Source organism: Pyrus communis, chromosome 13, assembly GCF_041283825.1.
Source record: "Pyrus communis isolate YQ-2024b chromosome 13, ASM4128382v1, whole genome shotgun sequence".
Classification (NCBI taxonomy): Eukaryota; Viridiplantae; Streptophyta; class Magnoliopsida; order Rosales; family Rosaceae; genus Pyrus; species Pyrus communis.
This window is the reverse complement of record NC_142577.1, coordinates 18,316,138-18,340,008: the sequence shown is the minus strand read 5'-3', so window position 1 is coordinate 18,340,008 and position 23,871 is coordinate 18,316,138. Positions and strand designations below refer to the sequence as shown.

General features: G+C 36.8%; 4 protein-coding genes and 1 long non-coding RNA gene across 10 annotated transcripts; 3 read left to right on the top strand and 2 right to left on the bottom strand.

The window, feature by feature from the left end:
• The first annotated feature begins 2,066 nt into the window (after positions 1-2,066).
• LOC137736951 (VAN3-binding protein) lies at positions 2,067-5,887 on the top strand. The gene is made up of 7 exons (XM_068476276.2): positions 2,067-2,713; positions 3,113-3,223; positions 3,858-4,278; positions 4,387-4,611; positions 4,962-5,011; positions 5,230-5,287; positions 5,467-5,887. Exons 1-7 carry the CDS (start codon positions 2,411-2,413, stop codon positions 5,679-5,681), a joined length of 1,383 nt encoding a protein of 460 aa, XP_068332377.2. The 5' UTR covers positions 2,067-2,410; the 3' UTR covers positions 5,682-5,887.
• Positions 5,888-7,043: 1,156 nt separating this feature from the next.
• LOC137735914 (protein LIFEGUARD 4) lies at positions 7,044-9,768 on the bottom strand. Its single transcript, XM_068475266.2, has 4 exons — positions 9,389-9,768; positions 9,163-9,276; positions 8,263-8,420; positions 7,044-7,724 (listed from the first exon to the last, which is right to left on the bottom strand). The coding sequence occupies exons 1-4, from the start codon at positions 9,636-9,638 to the stop codon at positions 7,521-7,523; spliced, it is 726 nt and encodes a 241-aa protein (XP_068331367.1). The 5' UTR covers positions 9,639-9,768; the 3' UTR covers positions 7,044-7,520.
• Positions 9,769-10,492: 724 nt separating this feature from the next.
• LOC137736467 (uncharacterized) lies at positions 10,493-12,397 on the bottom strand. 2 transcript variants are annotated; one of them, XR_015954620.1, is made up of 3 exons: positions 12,093-12,397; positions 11,482-11,543; positions 10,493-10,775 (listed from the first exon to the last, which is right to left on the bottom strand). It is a non-coding gene; the product is annotated as an uncharacterized LOC137736467 (long non-coding RNA). The 2 variants fall into 2 exon arrangements; XR_011068752.2 differs by having other exon boundaries at positions 10,493-10,766.
• Positions 12,398-13,118: 721 nt separating this feature from the next.
• On the top strand, positions 13,119-17,571 carry LOC137738237 (chlorophyllase-2). The gene is made up of 2 exons (XM_068477869.2): positions 13,119-13,555; positions 16,796-17,571. The coding sequence occupies exons 1-2, from the start codon at positions 13,181-13,183 to the stop codon at positions 17,474-17,476; spliced, it is 1,056 nt and encodes a 351-aa protein (XP_068333970.2). The 5' UTR covers positions 13,119-13,180; the 3' UTR covers positions 17,477-17,571.
• A 738-nt stretch (positions 17,572-18,309) lies between these two features.
• LOC137737461 (RNA polymerase II, Rpb4, core protein) lies at positions 18,310-23,464 on the top strand. Of its 5 annotated transcripts, XM_068476946.2 has the most exons (9): positions 18,354-18,552; positions 19,064-19,137; positions 19,306-19,625; positions 19,974-20,047; positions 20,451-20,517; positions 21,032-21,141; positions 21,284-21,401; positions 21,492-21,644; positions 22,858-23,464. In XM_068476946.2, the coding sequence occupies exons 6-9, from the start codon at positions 21,134-21,136 to the stop codon at positions 23,041-23,043; spliced, it is 465 nt and encodes a 154-aa protein (XP_068333047.2). In that variant the 5' UTR covers positions 18,354-18,552; positions 19,064-19,137; positions 19,306-19,625; positions 19,974-20,047; positions 20,451-20,517; positions 21,032-21,133; the 3' UTR covers positions 23,044-23,464. The 5 variants fall into 5 exon arrangements, with proteins under 5 accessions (XP_068333048.2, XP_068333047.2, XP_068333045.2 ...); XM_068476944.2 differs by lacking the exon at positions 20,451-20,517; XM_068476947.2 differs by lacking the exons at positions 19,974-20,047; positions 20,451-20,517 and having other exon boundaries at positions 18,310-18,552.
• Positions 23,465-23,871: the final 407 nt, after the last annotated feature.

The following is a 23,871-nucleotide window of genomic DNA, read 5'->3' as shown; positions in this document are numbered from 1 at the left end:
ATATTCCACTATTATTTTCAACATATGAGGTAAGGAAGAGTGGGACTAAATCCTAAACCCTAAACTTGTGGAGTCATTTTTTAAACGGGTATTGTAGTTCAATATTCTCATATGCAACATGAACTTTTAAAATTGTCTCGATTTATGTCTTCTAAATATATGATTCTTCTTTATTAAATTGATGAGTATTGAACTCGTGTATGTGCTAACAAGTTATAAAATAGCACTCATCATGGAATATTAGACGTTTTCAAATTGACAGAATGTACAAATTAATTGATATTATTTTAAAACCTCATGGTGCTATGTGAGTGGATTGAAACCTCATAGGCAATTTTGAAAACCACTTCAAACTTTAAAACGTAAAATGTTGTAAGCTCAAAGAAAAAAAGAGTGAAACGTGATTGACCTTCCTCTATAATGTCACTGGATCAGTAAATTTAAACAAAATGTATTTTTCCATTGGTAAATTTTAGGCCAATCCAAACCTCAATATTGTGCCGACTACACATATATTCTAAATACTTATTATCTTATTTTTTAGCTCATATTATATTACATAAATAGATAAATTACACAAAACTATCTCAATTTTAGGTCAAAACACAATCTCATATTTCATATTTTAAAAATTACAATATTTTACCTCATCTTACGAATTTGTTACAATGTCATACATTAGTCAATTTCTCTGTTAAATACTGATGTGGTTTGAGACGCAACCCACTTCCTAATAAAAAAAAAAATAAATTAATTATTAAAAAAATAAAAATGCAATTATTTAAATATTTTTTTTAAATGGGGGACCCACCCCTACAAACCCTCACCTCCTACCTATCCCACTTGTCTCTCCCCATCCCTTCCTCCTCCAAAACCAGAACCCATATTCACCTCTCTCCCAATGGCGCTCCTTCTCTTCTCCAGCAACCTTAGAATAGGTGCTGCTCCACCAAGACATGGGCCTTTTATAGGCATCTCAATTCCCAAAGTTATCTGCTTTTAAAATGATAGCTTTGAAATTGGTTTCTGATTTTGAAAAAAAAAAAAGATTGTTTTTTTTTTTTTTATTAAATGGGGTTTACCATTGATTGCAATAACATGCATTTCAATTTGGTGAATTTCAAATGTGGATTTTTGCCCATATTTTCTTGAACGGAATCAGTTTTTCGGGTCCGAGATGCCAACTTGAATTTTGTCTCTTCTTGCCGTCATCGGATTTTATATTCTTCCTCTGCCCGTCCTCACCTTCCACAAGCCTTGAGAAGGTCCTTGAAATACCCAAACCCTACAAACGGTTTCAGAATGCAGGCGAGGGTTTTTGGGGTGGTGCTCACGAAGGTCCTTGACGGAATTAACATGTGTGGTTGCTTGCTTGAGAAGAAGGACGTGCCCCTTTTTAATATTTTCACTTGGGTGGGTTGATGATAACTCGGTGGCGGAGATGGAGGAGGAGCGGATGGCGGTGGGGGAGTGGTTCTGGTTTTGGTGGTGAAGGAGGGAGGTGGGGGGATGGGTAGGCTAGGGAAGAAGGTGAGAGGGATGGGTTTGTAAGGACAAGTCCCACTTTTTTTATTTATATAAAAATGTCTACATTATTTTTTTTTAATTTTAATATTTAATTAAATTTTTAATCCAATTGGATTAGGGAGTGAGCTCTGCATCAAGTTACGTCAACATTTAACAAATAAATTGACAGAAAATTTGGCAGGTATGACATTGTAATGAATTCGTAAGATGAGGTATGACATTGTAATTTTTAAAACATGAGATATGAGATTGTGGTTCGATCCATAATTGAGGTAGTTTTGGAGTGAATTTTCATTCTAATCCTAATTCATTATCTTACACTTGTTCCAACACTTATTTATCCCTAAGGTATTGTGCGTTGATATACTTTACTAGCCCTATTATGTATTTACGATGTTAACAAAAAAGAATCGACACCTCATCTACTAAATTCCATTTTAGTCAAAGATTGTGACATTGTTAGCAACGCATACAAGTTTCGTGTTACTAGTACTCTTACCACAGAAGTTTTAAATAAATTTGTCACAAATGTACAAGTTGCATACAAGTCACAACATATTTCTTGTTGGAATATTATTTGGATCCTCGCTCGTAATTCTTCCAAATCTATATTTTCACATCAAATAATCAATTTTTTATTTTTTTTATTTTTTTTATTTTTTTTATTTTTTACCAACAAAACTTCTCTTGTCCATTATTTTAATTTTATTTTACTAAAATCCAATCCTCTATACGACCGCATGCTTTGTGCATTTCTCTCTCTATAAAGCTGGCGACCTTCCCTTTCTGTCAAAGAACCTCTCACTCTTTAACATTCCACTCCCTTTCCTCCGAGCCGGTTCATTTAGTACCACCGACATCACGCTAAACATCCCCAACTCAAATGGACCCGGTACAGGCCGCCGTGTTCCGGCCACCGGAGACTCCCCGCGAGCCCATGGAGTTCCTCTCCCGCTCTTGGAGCGTCTCAGCTCTCGAAGTCTCCAAAGCCTTGGCCCCACCCCCTGGCCAGACCCAACTCACAAACCTCAACCTCAGCTCTGCCGTCAATGGCGGTGGCGGTGGTCCCATACCAGAGGACCTTGCCGGGGAGATAGACGAGAGCGCCACTTTTTCTGGCAACCCATTTTCTTTTGCTTCTTCCGAGACCTCTCAGCTCGTCATGGAGCGTATCATGTCACAGTCGGTAAGCTTAGCAAAGATTTTAGCTTTGCAATGTGTAGACAAATTGTGGGATTTTTAAAATATTTGGGTTGACCATGTTTGATTCTCTAGAAATTTGTTTGGAGAAGTTTTAGTCTTAGTTTCTCGTTTTATTTTTGTTTTTGTATTGCTTTATGGTCTTGTTTTTTAGCTCTCTCATTTCTCAGTTTTTGTTTGGTTCTTTCCCTTGTATTTGGGTTAGGTCGGTTTATTGCCACGTTCTTGTTTTGGTCTCAAAATTTGACCATTTTCTTTGAAGTTTCAAGTTTCCATTTCTGGGCTTCTACTTGGTTCTTCATCATGTAAATAGAAACTGCTCCAAGTCATTTATTTATTTAATTAATTTTTATTTGTATTATTTTTTTAATTTATATTTATGCAGCAAGAGGTATCTCCACGAACATCCGGCCGGCTGTCGCACAGCAGTGGTCCTCTCAACGGTTCCTTAACCGACAGCCCACCTGTCTCCCCCTCCGAAATCGACGATGTTAAGGTCGGTAAACTCTGTTTTGTATTTATTTGAATTTTTGTAGTCTTTGCCGGCGACCACCGTTCGCGGTTGCCGGAATATATACCAACCGCATGGGTAGTGTACTAAGTCTGTCTGGGGTACAGAGCACGAGTATTACTGAGTCTGACTCACTCCGACCAGGTCGAACAAAGTCCCCAGCTTTCCCGCTATCCAAGGGCCCTTTAATTATCCGACCCAGTAGATTACCGAATCCTTGTTCTCTCGCTCTTTCCAATGCAAAAAGCTAATGACTTGGTGCTCGGTTTCGTCTAATCCAGAAAACCCGTCTCGTAAATCTGCATATTTTCGATGTTCTTCACTAAAATTAATTAGATTGGTGGTAATTTCGATATTCGCAGAGAGTCCCGGATTTCTGTCTATATGCAGAACTAACCACACGGTGGGTGTGACCCAAAAATCCGTTTCTGTAAAAAGTAATGAACCGACAGTGGCACTACTTGCAGAGCAAGTGGGTGTGCGATTAGTTTTTTACTATTTACTCACCGCACCCATCTGTTCTTGGGTGGTTTCACATTTCAGTGAATTTATACACAACTAAGGCCTTTTCCATAAAAAACCCAAATCACAATTGACATTGGATTTTGATATGATGCAGTATGGACGCTCTAACAACCACCACAATACCCAATTCAGAGCCGCCACTCCTAGCGGCGCCCCCGTGTCTGGTGGTGGTAAGACGGTGGGCAGGTGGCTTAAGGATAGGAGGGAGAAGAAGAAAGAGGAGGCTAGAGCCCTGAATGCTCAGCTTCATGCTGCTGTTTCTGTTGCTGGGGTGGCTTCTGCCATCGCCGCCATTGCTGCCGCCACTGCCGCCTCATCCGGGTCGGGGAAACATGAGCATATGGCGAAGACTGACATGGCTGTGGCCTCTGCTGCCACTTTGGTTGCTGCCCAGTGTGTGGAGGCGGCTGAGGCCATGGGGGCTGAGCGGGAACACCTTGCTACGGTTGTCAGCTCTGCCGTGAACGTCCGGTCTGCTGGCGATATCACGACCTTAACTGCTGCAGCAGCAACAGGTAGAGAACCTTAATTTGGTCCTGCTAGCGGTATGATTGCAATTAAAGTGTGTACTTTTATATCTTATGGACCATAATGCCCTTGAGGTTTGTGGTGTGGGATTGCAGCCTTACGCGGTGCAGCGACATTGAAGGCTAGGGCGTTGAAGGAAGTGTGGAATATAGCTGCAGTTATTCCTGTTGAGAAAGGCTCAGGAGTAGCTGGTAATGGAAGCAACGGTAATTCCAACAGTAGTTTCAGTGGTGAACTTGCCCCTGAAGAGAATTTTCTCGGCATCTGCAGTAGAGAATTGCTTGCAAAGGGTTGTGAGCTCCTCAAGCGCACCCGCGGAGGTGAATTTCAGTTTGTTTCATTCGTTACTATTTATTGTTTTTAAAATGTTTGCAATCATATAGTGCCATGACCAAACTTGAGTTATAACTTGTAAGAATGTTTACATGGGAGGAACTTGGAAGATGGTAAAGTTTCTTTGATCTCGAGTGAATGGATGGACTCTCGAATAATTATGTCTTAGCAGGAAATATCTATTTCGACATTACTTTTCACTTCCTAGTTGTGCTTAAATTACTGGTTGCCACGTTGCGAGCGAAAATTTGAATTTCCTTGGTACATCTGTCTGATGATTTCTTGAGATGGAATCTAATTCTGAGTTTCTTTTATCTTTTGCTGTGCTGAATGCCAGGCGATCTTCATTGGAAAATCGTCTCTGTTTATATCCATCGAACGGGTCAGGTAAAATTTCGTGCACAACGTCTATCGATTAGTTTCCTATTTCTTATAGGGTAGGGCCAATAATTAGGGCATCAATAGAACTTTTGGTTATGAATGTAAACTTGATGGGATAAAAGTTTAAACAGCAAAGTAGAGAAGAATGACGAAAGAAGTGGATCCAACCCTTTCCTCTTTTCTCTTTTTGTCTCTTTAATTTTCAGGAGCTTCTTTTTGTGCAGGTTATGCTGAAGATGAAGAGCAGGCATGTTGCTGGGACCATCACAAAAAAGAAAAAGAGTGAGTGACTGCTTTTGTCTTTGGCTAATTATTTGAGCAGAATGGAGGTGGAGGAGGGGCCGCCTTTGTTCGTCCCATCTGGGGATTCGCAAAAGCTATAAACACTTAAGTGGCAAAGGATCAAAAGTGCCGGCTTTAATTTTTTTTTTCTTTCTCTTTTCTGCCTTTGAATTTTACAGATGTGGTGCTGGAAGTGATCAAGGACATGCCGGCTTGGCCCGGCCGCCACTTGCTCGAGGGGGGCGAGCACCGGCGTTACTTTGGGCTCAAGACTGTTATGCGCGGAGTTGTGGAGTTTGAGTGCCGGAACCAGAGGGAGTACGACATTTGGACTCTGGGCGTGTCGAGGCTCCTCAGCATTGTTGCAGAGAGGCACAATAGACATAGGATCTAGATGGGGTTTTCACCTACATGTTGTGAGGGTAAAATTTGGGAGTTTGGGAGCTTGGGAGTAGGATATTTTGGTGAACTTCTGGCTGTGGTATTTACTGTGAGTTTAGTCTGTTGTAAAAAGGTTTATTTAAGGGTAAAAGTTAATCCCAATTGGTCTTTTAGAATTCTGGAATACTTATATATATAAAATTATATGTAATTTGGATCTTTTTCTTGAATTTTTAATGGAAAAGAAAGAGAAGGGCACAAGAGCATGTGATTTTCTAGTGCCATGTTAATAAGGAAAGAAAAGGAGGATCTTGGACTGGGGCAGTCAAAAAAGAAGGGAAGGAATCTCAGTTTGAGTAAAGAACAAGATAACATAGAAGACAGAAACATTGTCCTGATTTGTCAATTTGTTTATTAATGTGGGTTTTGTGCTTTGTTGACCCTTGTTGGGGGTTTTTGGGATTTAGATTAAGGTTTTATTCTTCTAGGTTGTGCAATCCATGATTGTCTTTGGTGTTGTAATCTTCCACTTGATAAAGTGGTGTTTGGATTAAATGAACGGCGGGAGGGATTAAGAAATATTTAATTAGCTAGAAGGAGAATAAGAGGCTGTGTTGTCAGAGAATGTTCCAACTAAATTAGTGTTGAAGATGATTTGCTTACTCGCAAGTTGTAGTCATCACGAGCATTAGCACCATTTTAAGTATTTTGAACGAGCTTAAATTTTGAAATTTTTGTATTAAATATTATTATATTATAATAATTAAATGATAACTATTGTGACGATGATGCTTAGTACCATTCAATTATTGTAAAAAAATGCACTCTACAAATTTGAGTAGAAGCAACAATTTAAGATGATTGCATATATAGACTATGTCAGTTGGCCTGAGTAAAATGCTGGTGAAGAGGTATAAATGTCAAATTCATTTGAGAGAGTTCCTATGATGGAATTCAGACAATAAATTTAATAAGCAAGAAAAAGCATGTGATTTTCTTCGAAACCAACAATTTAGCTGAAGAAAAAAAAAAATTCTCAACAACAAAACCATTTTTTATTATTTAAGTTTAATTTAATGGATTATGCCTAAACTGAACTGGATTGAATGTGACAAAAGAGAAAACAAACGTTATGAACAAGGCAAATGGCGGCCTACAAAGAAAGAGATTTATATGTAGTATGGAGTAATGAATGAGAGAGAGCTTTCATTATATTTATTTATATCCATGGACAATTTGAACGTGAATGGACTCTGTTGATTGTTACAGGAAAAGAGATGTGAAAGGATCATGCAAATAGAAATTATGCATTGACAATTCGGATATCTCTAACGTCAATTTTCAAGCTCAAACTGTTCCTCTCTAGATATCAATATTTATAGAGAAATGTCACATTCGATTTTATTGATACATTTATTATATCGAATTTCATGTCACCAAACAAAGCCTTGTTTCTTGCAACAATTTGGGAAGGAACAACTTGGAGGGTTGGATGCACTCCAAACCCAGCCCAATTTGTTTTAGCCCTTACCCCAAACTGCTTTTATCGTCCAAGACTCTTAAGTCAATAGCCCACCCCATCCTACTTTGCCATCCTTGTACCGCCATTGTTCTCAATGGTGGAAGAGATCCGAGTTAAAAAAATAAATGTGTAAATATCCTTCTGTGATTAGTTCGAAACATATACATTTAACCAAGTTGATCCTGTTGTAGACCAAGCTATTGTAGCAAAAATGGGTGAATACAGTTGTTATAGACGAAACCATCATAGAAAAACTTCATCTTCGCACGATGAGATAAGTAAATGAGGCCTCTCTGCACTGATTACGCTCTAGTTGCTGGTCGTCAATATTTATTTACCACCGCTGATCAAAGAGAGCAGAAACAAGAAGAGTTGGACGATATCAATGTATATGGAAAGTGCACCGAATATGTATTCATCGTAGCTGAGCCTCTTTATCAGATTGTCAGTGTCGTACACAATATAAGCACAGCACAGGAGAGCTCCAATTGCAGAATACACCATCCTTGAAAACGGCCCCAGAGGCAACAATATCTGCATGTTCATTCCAAAAACAGACCAAAAAGATAGGATCATAACTAAGGGTTTGGATAACAAGAGATCTTAATAACAAACGTCATATATGATTGCTGATAGCATGGTGTCGGTTTTCCAATGCAATAACGTAGTTCAGGTGGGACATGGGTTTGGGAAACAAAAGTTGAGCTATTAAGCATTTTCGCCAATCTATTTCTGTATGTACATTCCGGAAGATAAAGTTAAGATCATGATTTGGCTAAGAGCAAGTTCTTAATTACAACTGTCCTGTACAATTGCAGATAGCATTGTCGGTTTTTCAATGCAAAAATGTGGTGTACAGATCAAGTGAAAGCATTTTCCAATTTTTCCAGACCAAATTTGTCCCGTATTGACAAGCGACATGTTTTTTTTGCGAGAGAGTGATTGTATACAACAGTTGTAAGCAAGAGTATTTATCGAGTGAAATATGAGAAGCAAAGCAAAGCAATCCAATTAAAGAAGGTGAAATTAAGACATGCATGCATACAGTAAGTTTTAAGAAGGCTTTGGTTACCTGGATGAGACCAAACATCAAAAGCATGAGGGTTGCAGCGAACAAAAATGGCCCAAGGAAGCTGAAGTCCGCGCCTCTCTTCACTGCCCAGAATGTGTATAGAGTTAAGGCCACCACAACCGTAGCAGTCAGAATCACAGCTAGAAGAACGCTCTTCCCTGTTGGCACCAAAGTTATACATACTTCAGATTACCATATGAGGAATCAAAACTAAAAGAGATGCAACTTGACAGCAATGTGCAGTTAAATAAAATTAAAGACTATCAGTCGAATACACAACCCAAACCGGCGACACAAAATAAATTAGTAATGAACAGAGATTGTTTAAATGGGATATTTAATTGTTTGATGTGTTATCAATTCAAACAAATTTCATGTGCTTGATAATCCTACATTAATCATTTGGCAAGAGGATTGTTATGTGATAATCCTAGATTAACCGTTTGGCAAGAGGATTGTTATGGGAAAGTTTTCTTATCAAACAGCTTCGCATGTTTTTGCATGTTATGTTGGAATCAATCAATTTAACATGTCAAGTAAATTGTTCAATATGTCAATTGACAATCTAACAACGTAACATATCACCCAAAAGTGAAGAAATATAGTTACGTAAATGATTTGAAAAAGGTGGTTACAAAGACAATCATAGATTGAAAACGAAATGCATGATAACAGAAATGTTAGGGACGATCCCTGTCGTAACATTTGACACGATATGTTATTAGAAATTCGTTAATTTGGACAACCCATTCAAACAAAATTCCAAAGACGAATAGTTGAAATGAACCGTTTGGACGATCAATCTAAATTTAATCTATCAAGTGCCAAATTCATTGATATTCCAAGAGCATAATATGTTACGAATACAATTAACAGAAACGCAGATAAATAGTTTAATACCTGCTTTGAAGGAACAAGTGAATCCCACCGTAACCGCAAGTAAAATCGTAAAGAGAGTAAGAAGCACATAATTCCACGGATGCTTCTTGTGGTAAAAGTACAACCCAATCGCAACTGCACCAATTAAAACACAATTAGCAACATCCACAAAACTAAAGAAAATTAAAAATGCACAAATTATCATCAACTTTCACGATCATGGGAGTTGATTAATTTAATTAATTACCTCCAATGGTGGACACCATAATGAAAACGAACGTGACGGTGCCGGACACGGATCTTACGAAGCCGGGAATGGAGGGGATGGACACAACGGCAGAGGCGACACCGACGGTGAGAAGCAGCTGAAAAGCGACGATCATGTAAACCTTCCGAATGAAGGCCCATCGGAGCTGAGGGGTCTCCATCTGATTCGGGTAAAGTTGCCCATTCTGCCCCGACTCCACGTCACCACCCTTCCCGAACGGTAGAGCCATTGACGATGTCACGAGTTCACAGACGATGGTGGAATGGAATCGCTAGGGTTTCGTCGAAGGCGAAGAGAGAGAGGAAGATGAAGGTATTTTTTGTGCGTTGTTTGAAAGGAGAGAAAGCGTGGGAACGTGAGGGAAAATAGGGGAGATTTTGGAGGTATATATATGGGTAAAATTAGGGCCGGTAAATTGTTATTAGTGGTAAAAAGAATGTGGGGTAAGAAGAATACGTGTTCATTGCGAGTGTTGTATGAACAAAGGATAAGGTGTGAATTGCTTTTAAGGCTTTGCATACTTTAACTAAATGGTAATTTTCTTAATGTGAAATTAATAAATGAAGGTTCCGAGTGATATTATTAAACACGCGTATTACATATATTTATTGCAATTTCACACATAGAAGTAATTATTGTTATTTGCCATACGAAAATTTAGTTGCTTATCCAATTTAGTGGTTGAAAACATAAGGACTGGCTTTACCCAATTTAGTTGCTTCTCGTGTTTGTTGAAAGGGTAATATTAGGGATATTAAATTTAGAGACTAAATTTTGGAAACTAAAGGTTATGATTGGTTTATTACTTAAACGTTGATAAACGCGCTCATTTCTATTGATGACACATCAATTAGTTTGTAAATTTAGTCTCGCTAGCATTACCCTTGTTGAAACCCCAAAATAATGGCACATAGATCGGCCAAGTTGGCCTTATTTTCATATTTTGATTCTTGTTGGTTCGAGGAGCCTTCTGTTATTATTCAAGACGCTCTCTTAGACATTATATGCCCTCTTGATTTTCTAATAAAATTATACACATTTTTTTTTCTACAAATGTGGATAAGAGCTTTGTCACACCTCAAATTCGAAAATAAGGATGATAATCGAATTAGGGCATGAATAGTATCTTAAAAAAATTTAAAATTTACAACAAACGTATGATGGAACCAGAGCCATCTAAAAGTTCACTTGAACCTGTTTATTTAATACATCAGGAGTTTAAAGAGTTCAACTCTTACAACATACTCTTAAGATGCTAAAACACTTTATTCTAAGTACAACTAGGAAACAAGCTCATACGCATGATATGGCTATCCATTTAGAGACAAATCATCATCAAGTTCCTCCATACTGGTACCTACAATAGCTAATAGGGTATGAGCATTTCGTGCCCAGTAGGAACCATGCACGCTTTAAGTTCATATATCACAGTAAATCAAAGTGCCACGCATCAAACAAAACGGTAAAATACAAATGATATGACCAATAAGTACACAAGAACTCACTCCCTTCTAATCCCGCTAACTTATATTTATGGCTTCCAAACCCACACGTCCCATAGCATGCTTATACCACTTGGTTCCAAACACCATAAAATATAAGTTAACTCCCATTCTTCCCTTAACCCCCAATTTTATTAGTAGTTTCAATTTCATTAATATGGGCCCTTCCCCCGACGCCCAACTACCTGTTCAAGCCCTTTACCCTACGCATTGAACATATATAAGTTTTCAATACTTTGTTTAACCAACTTTACACAACCCAACACTTGACTCTAAAACATGTAAATGTAACCTGAGCATTTAAATTTCACCGACACAATTGTAAACCTCAACATATTCAATCCAGAAATTTTTCCATAGCTTAACCACTCATCAACACATAATAACATTTAACAAAATCAAGATATATAACATACACCAGAGAGGAAACTATCAGTCCATAACACAACAATGACAAACAAATGTTTCCATTCCATCCAAGCATTTCATTACTATTGTAATAGGTATAATTACTAATATCACAAAGATTAAACATGATATAGAATTACAATCGGGAAATAGAGTCCCTACCTCAAGTCCAGCTACTAGAGTACCTCTCTAAGCCTTCAAAGTGTCCGAAGTCACTCCCAGACCTAAAATGACATAAATAATAATAAAAAAAAGTTAACTTAAAACTAGAATAAAGATTCAATTTCAGCCTATCAAAAGTTTATCCAAATATACCCCTGTCACAACCTCTTGATAAACCAAGCTTAAATCCCCATATTGTGATCCCATTTTCATCCCTCAAAACTCAATGGAAAAGGATGAAATTACTTGGGTTTTAAAGCTTAACAACCCTAGTTTCTAATCTAGTAAGAGTTCCCCAAAACGGATATAAGAGAAGAAAATAATCAAGCTCCAAAGTTGAGTTCACAAACAGTTTAATCTGCAGATTTCCAGATTTTTTTTTTCACATTTTCACATCATATTTTCCATAGAAGATCTCAACCAAAATCAATGAAATAAATTGGGCTTTATTCCTTGTCATGTCTAATTTCAAATATATAAGAAGAATTTTTAAAAACATGTAATGGATTGAGAGAAAACAAGAGCCAAAATGAGGCTCACGAAACTGCAGTTTTTCTAGAACTCAAAGTTGCAATGGTAAGAAAATAGAAAATTAACAAATTTAAGCTAACCTTTTGTACCAATCGAAGAATACACCAGCACCCTCTCAGCTCCCTTTTTCCGATTTCCCACTTTTCCCTCTCTGAAACCTCTCACTCTCCTCTAGTTCTTCAAAGAGAGTTAGAAATACTCCCTTTAATCCCATCATTGCATCTCTGTTTAGGATGCTTACTCACTCCCCCTAGACTACCCACATCACCCCGAACATTTATGGACAGAATCTGGATATCTTGGTTCCCCACCGTGTGATGGTTGGGAAGAAGAAGAAGAGTTGGGATGTCTACCACGTATAGAGCATCATTTGTCTGTTTCTTTGTTTTATTTTTTATTTTTTATTTTTAAACTAAATAATCTTACTCCTATAATATATATATATATATATATAAAATATATTTTCCAAGTGTTACAAGCTCGGTCAATCTTACTGAATTCTGTGAGAGATTTTGTAGTGGTCATTGTTTCACTTTCTAGGTTTGCATTCATACTTCTACGAATTAGATGTTATTGCTTATTTCATACTTCTACAAATTAGATGTTATTGCTTATTTCATACTTTTACAAATTAGATGTCATCGCTTAGTACGAATGTAAGATGAAGGAAAAATTAAAGAAATAAGCATGCAAGAGCATTCAAAGAGGCTTAAAAGGACTTTAGTTGATCCCATAGGCGCAGAGACTAAAATTTGTATAGAGAGATATAAGTTTGAATAAAATTTTCCTTTATGAATTCTTTTGACGTCATTAAATTTTAATTATCATTTGGATCACATTTTTTTATTTTCATCATTAGATTGTATAAATTAAATAGAAACAACCTACATTCTTAAGAAAATTGTACAAGAAATTAAAAATGACATGTGTTTATCGTTTTCTTAATTAAAATAAGTTTGTTATGGCGTTGAATTGAAAATAAAAGCCCAACATTACCCCTCATAAATTTGAGCCCAATACAAAATTCCTTAGAGCCTTGTCCGAGTGCATCCATATATGAAATGTACAAGAGTCCAACTTCAGTGTCAAAATATCTGGGTCACAAAACTGAACCCCTTTTCCCACTCGCATTTGCCCTTCAGTTTGTCACAGATGAGGTTATAAATTGATGCCATTATCCTCAGCTTCTGCACACAAAAAGTTAGATGCTCTCTCAATGACAGCCATGTCCTCCTCCACTTCTTCTTCTTCGTTTGCCATCTCTGGTACAAATGTTTTTGAGATGGGAAAATACAATGTTGTCCTCCAGAGAGTTGAAGCAGCAGAGAGGAGTGGATGCAGCAGCAAAACCAAGTCGTCGTCGTCAACTTCTCCTCCTACTAACTCACCGCCTCCAAAACCACTATTGATTGGCATGCCTTGTGAAGCTGCTGGAGAGTTCCCAGTGTTGCTGCTCCTCCATGGTTATCTTCTCTCCAACTCTTTCTACTCTCAGCTTATCAACCACATCGCTTCTCATGGCTTCATTGTCATTGCCCCTCAGGTCTCTCTCTCTCTCTCTCTCACATCAAACAGTAGGAATTACACAAAGCGATGTTTGTTTATGGTCAATTCAATGCTACTCAATTTTAGTCTTGCAGGATTAGCTTTATTAGCATACTAATTAATTCCCATTATTTCCGATTATCTTTTTGGGATTTGCAGGTTGATACTTGATAGATCTTTTTTTTCCTTTTTTTTTTTTGGGTATTAAGACGACAAGATTAGTGGTTAGTTGATAGATTAGGAAGTAGGCGGATTTGAACCCATACCAAAATGCAAAGACACAATTTAGTTCCATCACTGTGGTAAATGACACTTGCTAATAGACTTGTTTTAGTGATACAATCGATATTGGTTGGGTAATGATTTTTACACCTTTTTTACTTTTGCTGCACTCCTCTCTTTATTTCTATCTAACAGACAGGATATGGATCATTTTGATGAGAATCTTGAAAATTTGTGAATTATATATGTTCATTTTACATCATATGATTAGTTTTTGTCAAGTACTGTTTGTGTTTAATTTTAAATAAAAATATTTAAAATAATTTTTGATTACACAATGTACGATAAACGGCCAAATTAACGGATTCTTAGATCCTCACAAAGAAGATCCGGCGAGGATCCATGATCTATTTCTATCGCTTTGGTTCTCTCCTTTGACTTTTGACTTTAATCCAAATGCTACGGAATAATCACTTTCTTATCATTAGAGTGTAATGAAAAATATACATGATCTTGGAGTCGTTTCTGATATTTTAGAAGCCTTATGCGAATTTGATAAAGAGACACTACTTATTTTAAGAAAAATTATAATTTTTAGACTATATATTCAAACAGAGTTCGACAATTAATATTCAAACTTAATTGAAATTAGCATCTCACTTTTACTAAGTGAATAATCTTCAATTGCCATGAAATCATGATTTAGGGTCTATTCATGAAAAAATAGAGCACGAATGAAAGAGAGTTATTGAAATACACCTATGTTTTTGTGGAAGAAAATAAAACACAAGTTAGTTTTTTATTACTAAAGAAAAGTGAAAGAAAGTAATGCACAAATTTTTTAATTACATGACAAAATTATATTAAGTATAAATTCTACATAATTAATTATTATAGATAAAATCATATGATGATAATTTTTTATTAGCAAATTTATTATGTAATGTATTGGAGGATTAAAAAGTTCGGGACCTTGTGAGAAAAGTATATTAAGTAATGAATATTGTTAGCCACTCGGCGCCGTTCACTGTCAATAGTTGCCTTAGTCTGCAAGATAAAAAGGGCATGTCACTGTCAATGTTGTTAGCCACTTGTGCCACCCACTGTCAGTAGCTGCCTTAGTCTGCATGACAAATGATGTATGTCACACACACTAGCGGCTTTGGCTGTCTTGTTAGGAGAGAATGACTTACATTCGTCAAGTTATCGTTAGTTGATATTTTTTAGTCTAATAATGCGTTGGTTTGTGCAAATTTTCTTCACAAAGTAATGTATTATTTAGATTGAGATATTACTTAGCGGTAAATTTATTCTAATGTAAATTACTCTTATCGTGAGAACCAAGATTTCAAGGAACCAAAGCAAAAAATATCAAAGCTTTTATTTTCAGTACTAGACAAGTTATGGAATTAAAGGGGTTTGGCGTCTTTCATGTGGCATGTTTTGATTGGCACATTTGTATGAACTAAATACACCCAAGAGGCTCAATCCTTTGTTAGACATGCTAGGGTCTCAAATAAGAATTAGGATTCTCTCCTCTTATTTTTCTATCCCCTTCCATTCCCTCCTCTCATATTCTTTATTTTGTCTCTCTTTCTATAAAAAATTAATATAAGATGTTAACGTGGCTTAACCGTGACTGTTCAAATAAGAGGGGAGGGAAGTGGAGGGGAAAAAAAAGGAGAGAGAATCCTACTCCCTCAAATGCTGGCTTTTTCTCATTCACATTTTTGTTCACATTAAGATGAACTAGCCTTCATGTATGCGTGTACTTCATGCATGCGGTTATACGCATGCAAAATGTATTTTTTTTGAATTATGGCATGCTACGCGCGATTTATACATTTTAAATGAATTTATATGCGTAAATTGACAAAAGGAAAGTCAAACATTTGAAGTAAATGAATAATTTTAGATCATGCTAGAAGAAACCCCTCATAAACCAATTAAAATATTTGAATTTACATAATAAAATCGGTCTCTATAGAATTTACGTTAAGAATAGAGAAAATAATATTTAATAAACAATTGATTGAATCACATTATTGTTAGCTCATTGTGAGACTAAGCCCATCCACATCTCCATTAGTGTAGATAATATTGTTTGTTAAAAAAAAAACAATCATTTGACAATTAATTTAATCATATTATTATTTACGTGCGAAAGATTTTTTTTATAATCGGCATTACACACCTCTTAAGATATTTTGAAAATGTTTAAAAATAGAGAAAATAATATTTAATAAACAACTGACTGAATCACATTATTGCTAGCCTATTGTGAGGCTAAGCCCACCCTCCTCCCCTTAGTGTAGATAATATCGTTTGTTAAAAAGAAAAACAATCATTTGACAACTTATTTAATTACATTATTATTCGCGTGCGAAATACTTTTTTTTATAACCGGCATTACACGCCTCTTAAGATATTTTAAACGTGTTTAAAAATAGGGAAATTGAATCACATTATTGCTAGCCTATTGTGAGGTACTAATTATTTTAAAAAAAAAAAATTGTACTAACTATTAAAAAAAGTACTGTTAAAATGATGAAAATACCCTTACCTTATTTGATGCATTATTTTGAGATGCCTTTGAAGTTTTTTGTCTTGGGGTCATTTTTGTCCAACTACTTTTGTTGAAGTTTGGTGACACCAAAATCACTGTTCACCTTTTGTGTTTGCTTTTATGTATAGATGCATAGAAAAGTTGTTGGGCATTTTTTATGACAAAATTATTTAAAAATAAATTTACAAAATTACCCTTGCATTATTTTATGCATTCTTTTTTGCTGCTTTTGAATTTTTTTTTGGCCGAGGGGCATTTTCATCATATTATTTTTTGTCGAAGCTGTGACCCTGAATTGGGGTGCTGGCTTTATATATAAGAGATTAGAGATAACTTATACTTTCACGATAAACTTCTGAGCGTGATTGTCACGCTATTAAGATGTTATAATTTTTTAGCATGCATTTAATTCTATTTTATTGACAATTAATTGTTCTCTGTGTTTGACAGTTATATACCATAGCTGGACCAGACACAACTGATGAGATCAAGTCCACAGCTGCAATAACAAACTGGTTATCTAATGGACTTCAACCCTTGCTTCCACCCAATGTTCATGCAAATTTAAGCAAGCTAGCACTCGCCGGCCATAGCCGTGGAGGCAAGGTTTCATTTGCACTAGCTTTAGGGAAAGAAGAAACTGGCACCAGCTTAAAGTTTTCAGCCTTGATAGGCATTGACCCAGTTGACGGAATGGACAAGGGGAAACAAACTCCTCCGCCAGTGCTAACCTATGTTCCTCATTCATTTGATCTTGACATGGCAGTGATGGTGATTGGTTCAGGTTTGGGTGAAGTGAAAAAGAACCCTCTATTCCCTCCTTGTGCTCCAAAGGGTGTTAACCATGAGGACTTCTTCAACGAATGCCGGAAATCGGCATGTTATTTTGTGGCAAAGGATTATGGCCATCTTGACATGCTAGATGATGAGACGAAAGGGATTAGAGGGAAAGCTACGTATTGTTTGTGCAAAAATGGGAAGTCTAGGGAGCCCATGAGGAGGTTTGTTGGAGGGGTTGTGGTTGCTTTCATAAAAGCTTATTTAGAAGGTGATAGTAGCCACCTATTGGCTATAAGAGAAGGGGTTGAGACTTTGCCAATAGAGCTTCAATGTGTTAAATTTCTTTTGTGAATTTTAGATGCATTGTAGATATGTTACTTGCTTCACTACAAATGTGAGAAGGATGCTTCAATTAATTGCATTTAGCTTTTTGAGTTTCAAGGTGATGCATAGACTTGAGCAGACGTAGTCATGTTAGTTGGAGCGGACGTGATGCAGAGACTTGAGCAGACGTAGTCATGTTAGTTGGAGCGGACATACTCCCTTATATGCACTCAAGTTTGAATTTTTCTTCCTGCAATTTAGATTAGTTTAAAGTAGGATATTACTTATATTAAGTAAAAGTGATAATGCATATAGATACACCAAATAATTATGGTTATGCAATTGAGCTTAATTTTATTTTTTGTCAAATAATTGTGGTCCATGAGATTCAAATTTTTTATTTAGATAAAGCAATATTGTGGGAGATGGAGAATTGAACTTGAAATCTCAAATGGAAAGTTAAATGCTCAAAACCAACAAATTTATAAATCCCTACATGAAATTCGAACTCAAAACCTCATTGAGTAAAATCATGACTTGATGGAGACTAGGTGTCACAAAACGAGTGTGTGCCGATTGAGTTAAAATTTGTTAGATGGATCTCTAAGAATAACTTAATGAATTTATATTTCTTAAGGCCCGACCCATTAGGGGTGGGTTGAAAAAACTGGAAATCGGAAAAATGGGTCTGAAAACTGAACTAAGGTGAAAAAATTGAACCAAATCGAATCTGGTTGGGTCAGTTTCAGTTTCTAAGGTTTGGAAACCGAACCAAACTGAACTGAAGTTCTTCAAAACGATGTCGTTTTGTAATTATTTTATTAATTAATAAACCTATTCTAAACGGCGTCGTTCTACACAGACCACACTTCTACTTCTACCGTGCAGTCCAACCCAAGTCCCTAACCCTGTCCGCGTATTCCTCTCTGCTCTCTCCCGTTTTCCCAGTTCGCATCGCGCAGCAGCCTCCTCTCGCTCTCTCTCTCTCTCTCTCTCTCGGTCTTCAATCACTCTCTCAAACTCTGTCTCTCATTCCCAGCGGCGACCCGCGACTCTCTCGGCCGTCAGCTTCTTCTTGCCGTTTCGAGTCTCGACAGCACAAGGTTAGTCTCACACTCTCACTTCTCTGTGTTTAATTTTCTGGTCTATTTATCTGTTGAAATTGGTTCTGATTGGACAAATATACTATATGTATAGTGTGGTCATGAGAATTTGGAGATATTTCAATTTTCAATAGATTGTAATTTTAGATTTTTCTGGGAGGGTAAACCTTTTGGCGTTACTGGGTTTTGGTTTTTATAGATTGTAGAGAGAGAGAGGGGGTGGAGAGAGAGAGAGAGAGATAGATTGTCACTGTGAACTGGCCCGTCATTCAGCAACCTTCATGCCAGCGAGATAAACCCGACTCTGAATCATTAAACAATTAGTAATGCAAAATGACAAGCTTGCCAATTAGTCATGCAATACTTTGTTCATTAAACAATTAGTAATGCAATACTTTGCTCTTTTTGATACAAAACATTCGCACGCACCGAACCCACGGAAACATAAAAGATCATCTCTTTATCTACTACTCTGAAGACTAACGATGTTGTTTACCATTTTTTGTCGCAGTAATCTGTTTGGTTCATTTGATACAGCTAAGCAAGGCAGAGTGACTCTGGATCTCGACCGGTTTGTCTACTGCAGTGAGTGCCTTACTAAATATGACTTTGAACCCCATCAATGTTTTGATAATTAACTATAAAAGGTTTAGGTTGGTTGATCGGGGAAATATCAAAATAGAATGCCCAATCTGTCAGACTGTACCCCTTATTTTGCAGTTCTTGGTTGCTTAACGAGTATCTTTTCTTCAGGCCAATGGCAAAAAAAATTCCTGTTTGGTTCGGTTTGGTTTTATAAGGCCCAAAAATGGGTTGCATCTTGAAACCGATATAGCCTGTCAGGCTATCAGCATTTATTCTTCACAACCTCTGACAGCAGCCATCACCAATTCTCCTCCGACTCGACAGCCCTCGACTCTGTCTTCGTCTCCCTCTCTCTGGCAACTTGCGAGTTGCGACCACCATCACCAAACCAACACACCACCGTCTCCTCGCAAACATTCCAACCACGACCTCCCCATCACCGCCGTCGAGAGCTCCACCACCAGCATCTCATGTCCTCCCAAATTAAGGTAATACAAGCTGCTTTCCATGCTTACTTAGGTGCAATCATGAAATCTCTGCATCATCTTCATGTTTGACTTAGAGCTATCCAGCAGTTGAGAACATCTAATACGTATCTTCCCAGTTACGTTGAAAGAAATTTGTTGTTTGTTGGTATCAAGAGTCATATATGTTCCCAAAACGAATAAAATGGAAATCATGCTACAAGTTGATAATGTTTGTGATATAGTTGGTGACATTTGTCAGTCGTCAGTTGTTGGCATTTGCAATGTGGTATATATGCTTCTGTTGGGTTTTAGTAATACTTGTACCATTTGAAGCCGTGATTACAATTACAATGTTTCTGGATTTTGTAGTAGGAGAAGTCGTAGGGAACAGAAATGGTTGCGGCAAACCACGTGGGAGTGGCAGCCACTTCTCTCAATTTCTGGTCTCTCTCACAAACTCTAATCGTTCAGTTGGTCCCGTTCTTGTTATGTTCTGATTCTTTTTTTGTTGGTTGAAATAAATTCATATATTAGTAAATTCTTCTTTTTTCCGTTTGAATTTCTCTAGTTTTTGTTTGAGCATTGAAATTTATGCTTCAATTGGTTTATTAATTTCTGTTTCAACTTGTTATGTTGTGTTCACTGTGGAGCTGTTGAACTTCTCTTGGTCAAAATTTTTATGGGTTTTTACACTTCTTTTCTTTATGCTTAATTAAAGATCTTCACACACACACACACACACGTGTGTGTGTGTGTGTATTTTTTCGGAATGTATGTGTTTACTTGATTGCAAGTTCCCTTTACCCCAGTACAACATCAAATCTGACGTGCATTGTTTGCTTTTAGGAACATTGAAAACCCGAAAGTATCTAAGGATCGAACTTTGCACTACGGAATGTTAGGAATTCATAGGGTATATTAAAACCTTCATACTTGATACTTGTATTTACATTCGGAAGCGCTCAATAATCTACACCCGTAGGACCACATGTTACTTTCATATGTATTACAAAAGTTGATAGTGGGTTACAACACTATAGCCAAGATATCAAATAGGCATTTGTGTTTTCCTTAGTCGATCAAGTGCAATTTGTGAGTCGTATTCTTTATGATAACTAACAAATGTGCTTAATCCAACTTCTCGATATGAAACTTTTTTTTTTCCCGTTAGTTATAGAGCTGCTGGTTGTTCAATCCCTCTTCTCTTCATTTATATTCAAAAACCGCGTTGACGATACCGAATGTACGATAATACTAAGGACAATTTTGTACAATCCAATCCACTATGACATGCCAAGAAAACTTTGGTGCTTTATATATAGCTAAGGCTGATGATATAGTCATTTTTAGGCTTTAGTTTGTCTTTCTGCCTTTAATATTCATCTTTGAGTATTTATTTATGTGTACTTATATACTTCATGTTATAGGTCTTTTGCTGAAATAGATTAACACCGGCTGGCTTGTTGTGGGTATCGGAGCGCTCTGTTATTACAATTTTTTGTCAGCCTCAAGCTCTGATTTTAGGGGGGATGAAGATGTATGTCTTTAACTTTTTACTTATTTCTAATTAGGTTAGTTTATATGAAAGTCTGTTTTTAAGGCTTTTGCAGAAGTTTCATATTATTTTTTTGTTAATGCTGGTGGTGTTATAAATTCCACATTTAAACAATTTTTTGCAGTTTACAGGCCAATTCCGGTGTGCTTACCAATTTTGATGTGCTCAACTTTCTAAAGTCCAAAGGGGCTTCAAAAGATCTAGCACGGGTTCTTGCTAATGTAGCGCCATCCGAGTATAAGGTAGTAATGATATTTATATTTCCACCATCCATTCCTTTTTTATCAGTATTGTTGTCAGAATTTGATGTGTTGTTTATTTCCCTTGTTTAGGTTTTTGATTACTTGGTTGCGACTCCTGCTTGGTCTCAGACAAGAGAGAGTATTGATGAGTTCAAGGAGAAGTGTAGGGAATATGACCTTGCAGAAGCTGAGGTGCTCAATATCATCAACGCTAGGCCATATAACGTCGTTGGAATCTTCCCGGTGTGTTATACTACTTTGATTGATAATCTGTTTCTCTTACGTATCTCATTGATTCTAGTAATGACTGTGATGCTTCTTTCTTGATGGTTTCTGTTTCATTTATATTATGATTTGTGTATATTATCATGATGCCTGTTGTTTCGTGTATCGGGTTTATGTGATCACACCGTATCTGCAGCTAATTGCATTTGTCTTTGTACCCTGCATTGTGGGTGGAATAGGAACCGCATATAAGTGGGCTAGGGAAAAAAAAATTAGGAACACTATATCTTGCGCAGAGAAAAATTATTAGCAGAATGCTATGCTTTCTATTGCTTGACATGAATTTACTGATTCACATTATGTAAGTACGGTAAATCATTGGCTGGGTACCGCGTATTTTATTTCTCCATTCTGTAGTCTGTCAACCTGAAATAATTATTTGTGACCATTGATATCAGAAAATTATCAACTCTGTGTACAACTGAGTTAACAATGTTACCATGGCGTTGTCATTAAGGTTGAACTTTTCAGGACTTGGGATCAAAACAAAGCTGCCTTATTCGCTAACGTGATAATTGAGAATTCATGGATTTATTCAGTGTCTACTGTTTATGATGAATTAGTGTCTTCCCAAATTGTGGAATGGTCTAGTGCGTTTTCTCTTCTTGTCGTCTGTGCTTAGAGAATCTATGAACACCTTGTTGGATTAACATGTTCTTGGTGCATACACATTATCTTTTGTTTTCTCATATATCATTTTGGTTCACAACACGTAGTAAATATTATTGCAGTTAAGCATGAGCCCGCACGAATGCATTTTGTCTTGATGTTCCTTTGTGCAATGACCTCAAAAGAGAGCCACCATTTTCGAATAACGAAGCCTTTTCAGGCTTAACAATGCCACGTGCAAATTTTGAAAATCAAACCCACACCATGACAGTAAGGCTGAGCAGAACAGCTACAAAGTCGTACACCACCGCCCTTTTCTCTCAATAAATCCACCAATTTACTAAAGACACCAGTCACCCATGAAAACATAGTAAATGTAGGCTCCTTCTTTGTGTAATGACATAAGATCGCCATTGCCTCTGTGCCATATAGGCTCCTAGTATAATTTTCCTACTTGTAAACTAAGAGAAACTAGTGTAACGTTCCTGCTTTATTGTAATTTATGGAACTTGTCAACTTACTTGCAAATTTGCTTTGTTAATTTCTTTATGGTGTCTCACAGATGATAGAGGATATCGATAACCGTCTAGGAGATAAAATTCAAGATCTAGTAGATATGGTGGTAGAAGTGTTACCATCTCTACCCGTTCCAGCAGCAACTTACGAAAGTGAGGCAAAAACCACGGATGCAGAAAAAATTGAAGATGAGAACGATAATGATGAAGAGGAACCAATTGAGACCGAATGATCAGAAGGATTCCAGCATCATGATCGAAGTTTAACTCTCGTAATTTTCTTAACTTGTAGGTTTATGGTCGCAAATCAAGTTTATCATGAGCAACTACTTACTGTCCATCTTGTATACTTGGATTGCATTTGTGGTTTCGCAAGCGACTGTCGAATGTTGTCATGATAGCAGGAATGAAGAAACTTATAGGTCGTGGTTTCTTCTATTTTGGTTGTGGTTCAAGTAAACTTCTCTGGTTGCATGTCATTCACTATTTTGCCCATAAGAAACTGAAGTTGTTTGAAGGAGGATTTGCATGGATTTGTCTTCCCTAATTGTTTGAAGGAGAATTTACATGGCATGGGTACACCTCCACGATGGTGTTTCGTGCCCATGAAATAAAAGACGTGTAAATTTTTATCCACTTCTTTGATTGATTGAAGTTACTCTTTGTTTGGAGAGGTTCCAAGGTTCGACATCTTCCTCATTGTCAAATATAATAATTAAAACGGACAGGGTTACATGAGAAAATACAACTTGTATTATCCTTCCTGCAATTTAATTTCTTTTAAACGAAAAACTTGGGTTACAGTTACAGAGTGTTATTTTCACATGTGATTATATCATCAGCGCGAGGCGACATCGTAATTGAAAAAAATTGTCTTCCGTTGAATTAATTAAAGTTTGGTATATAGATATATAGCGTAGAACAAAAGTGTTGGACTTACAATGGTACCCTTTTTATATGACTGAAAATGAAAGATCCCACTTCTAAATAATTGACTTCCATTTGTAAAAGTGACGTTAGCTAGGGAGGTTCAACATAATACGACCTCGATTATTTTGGTT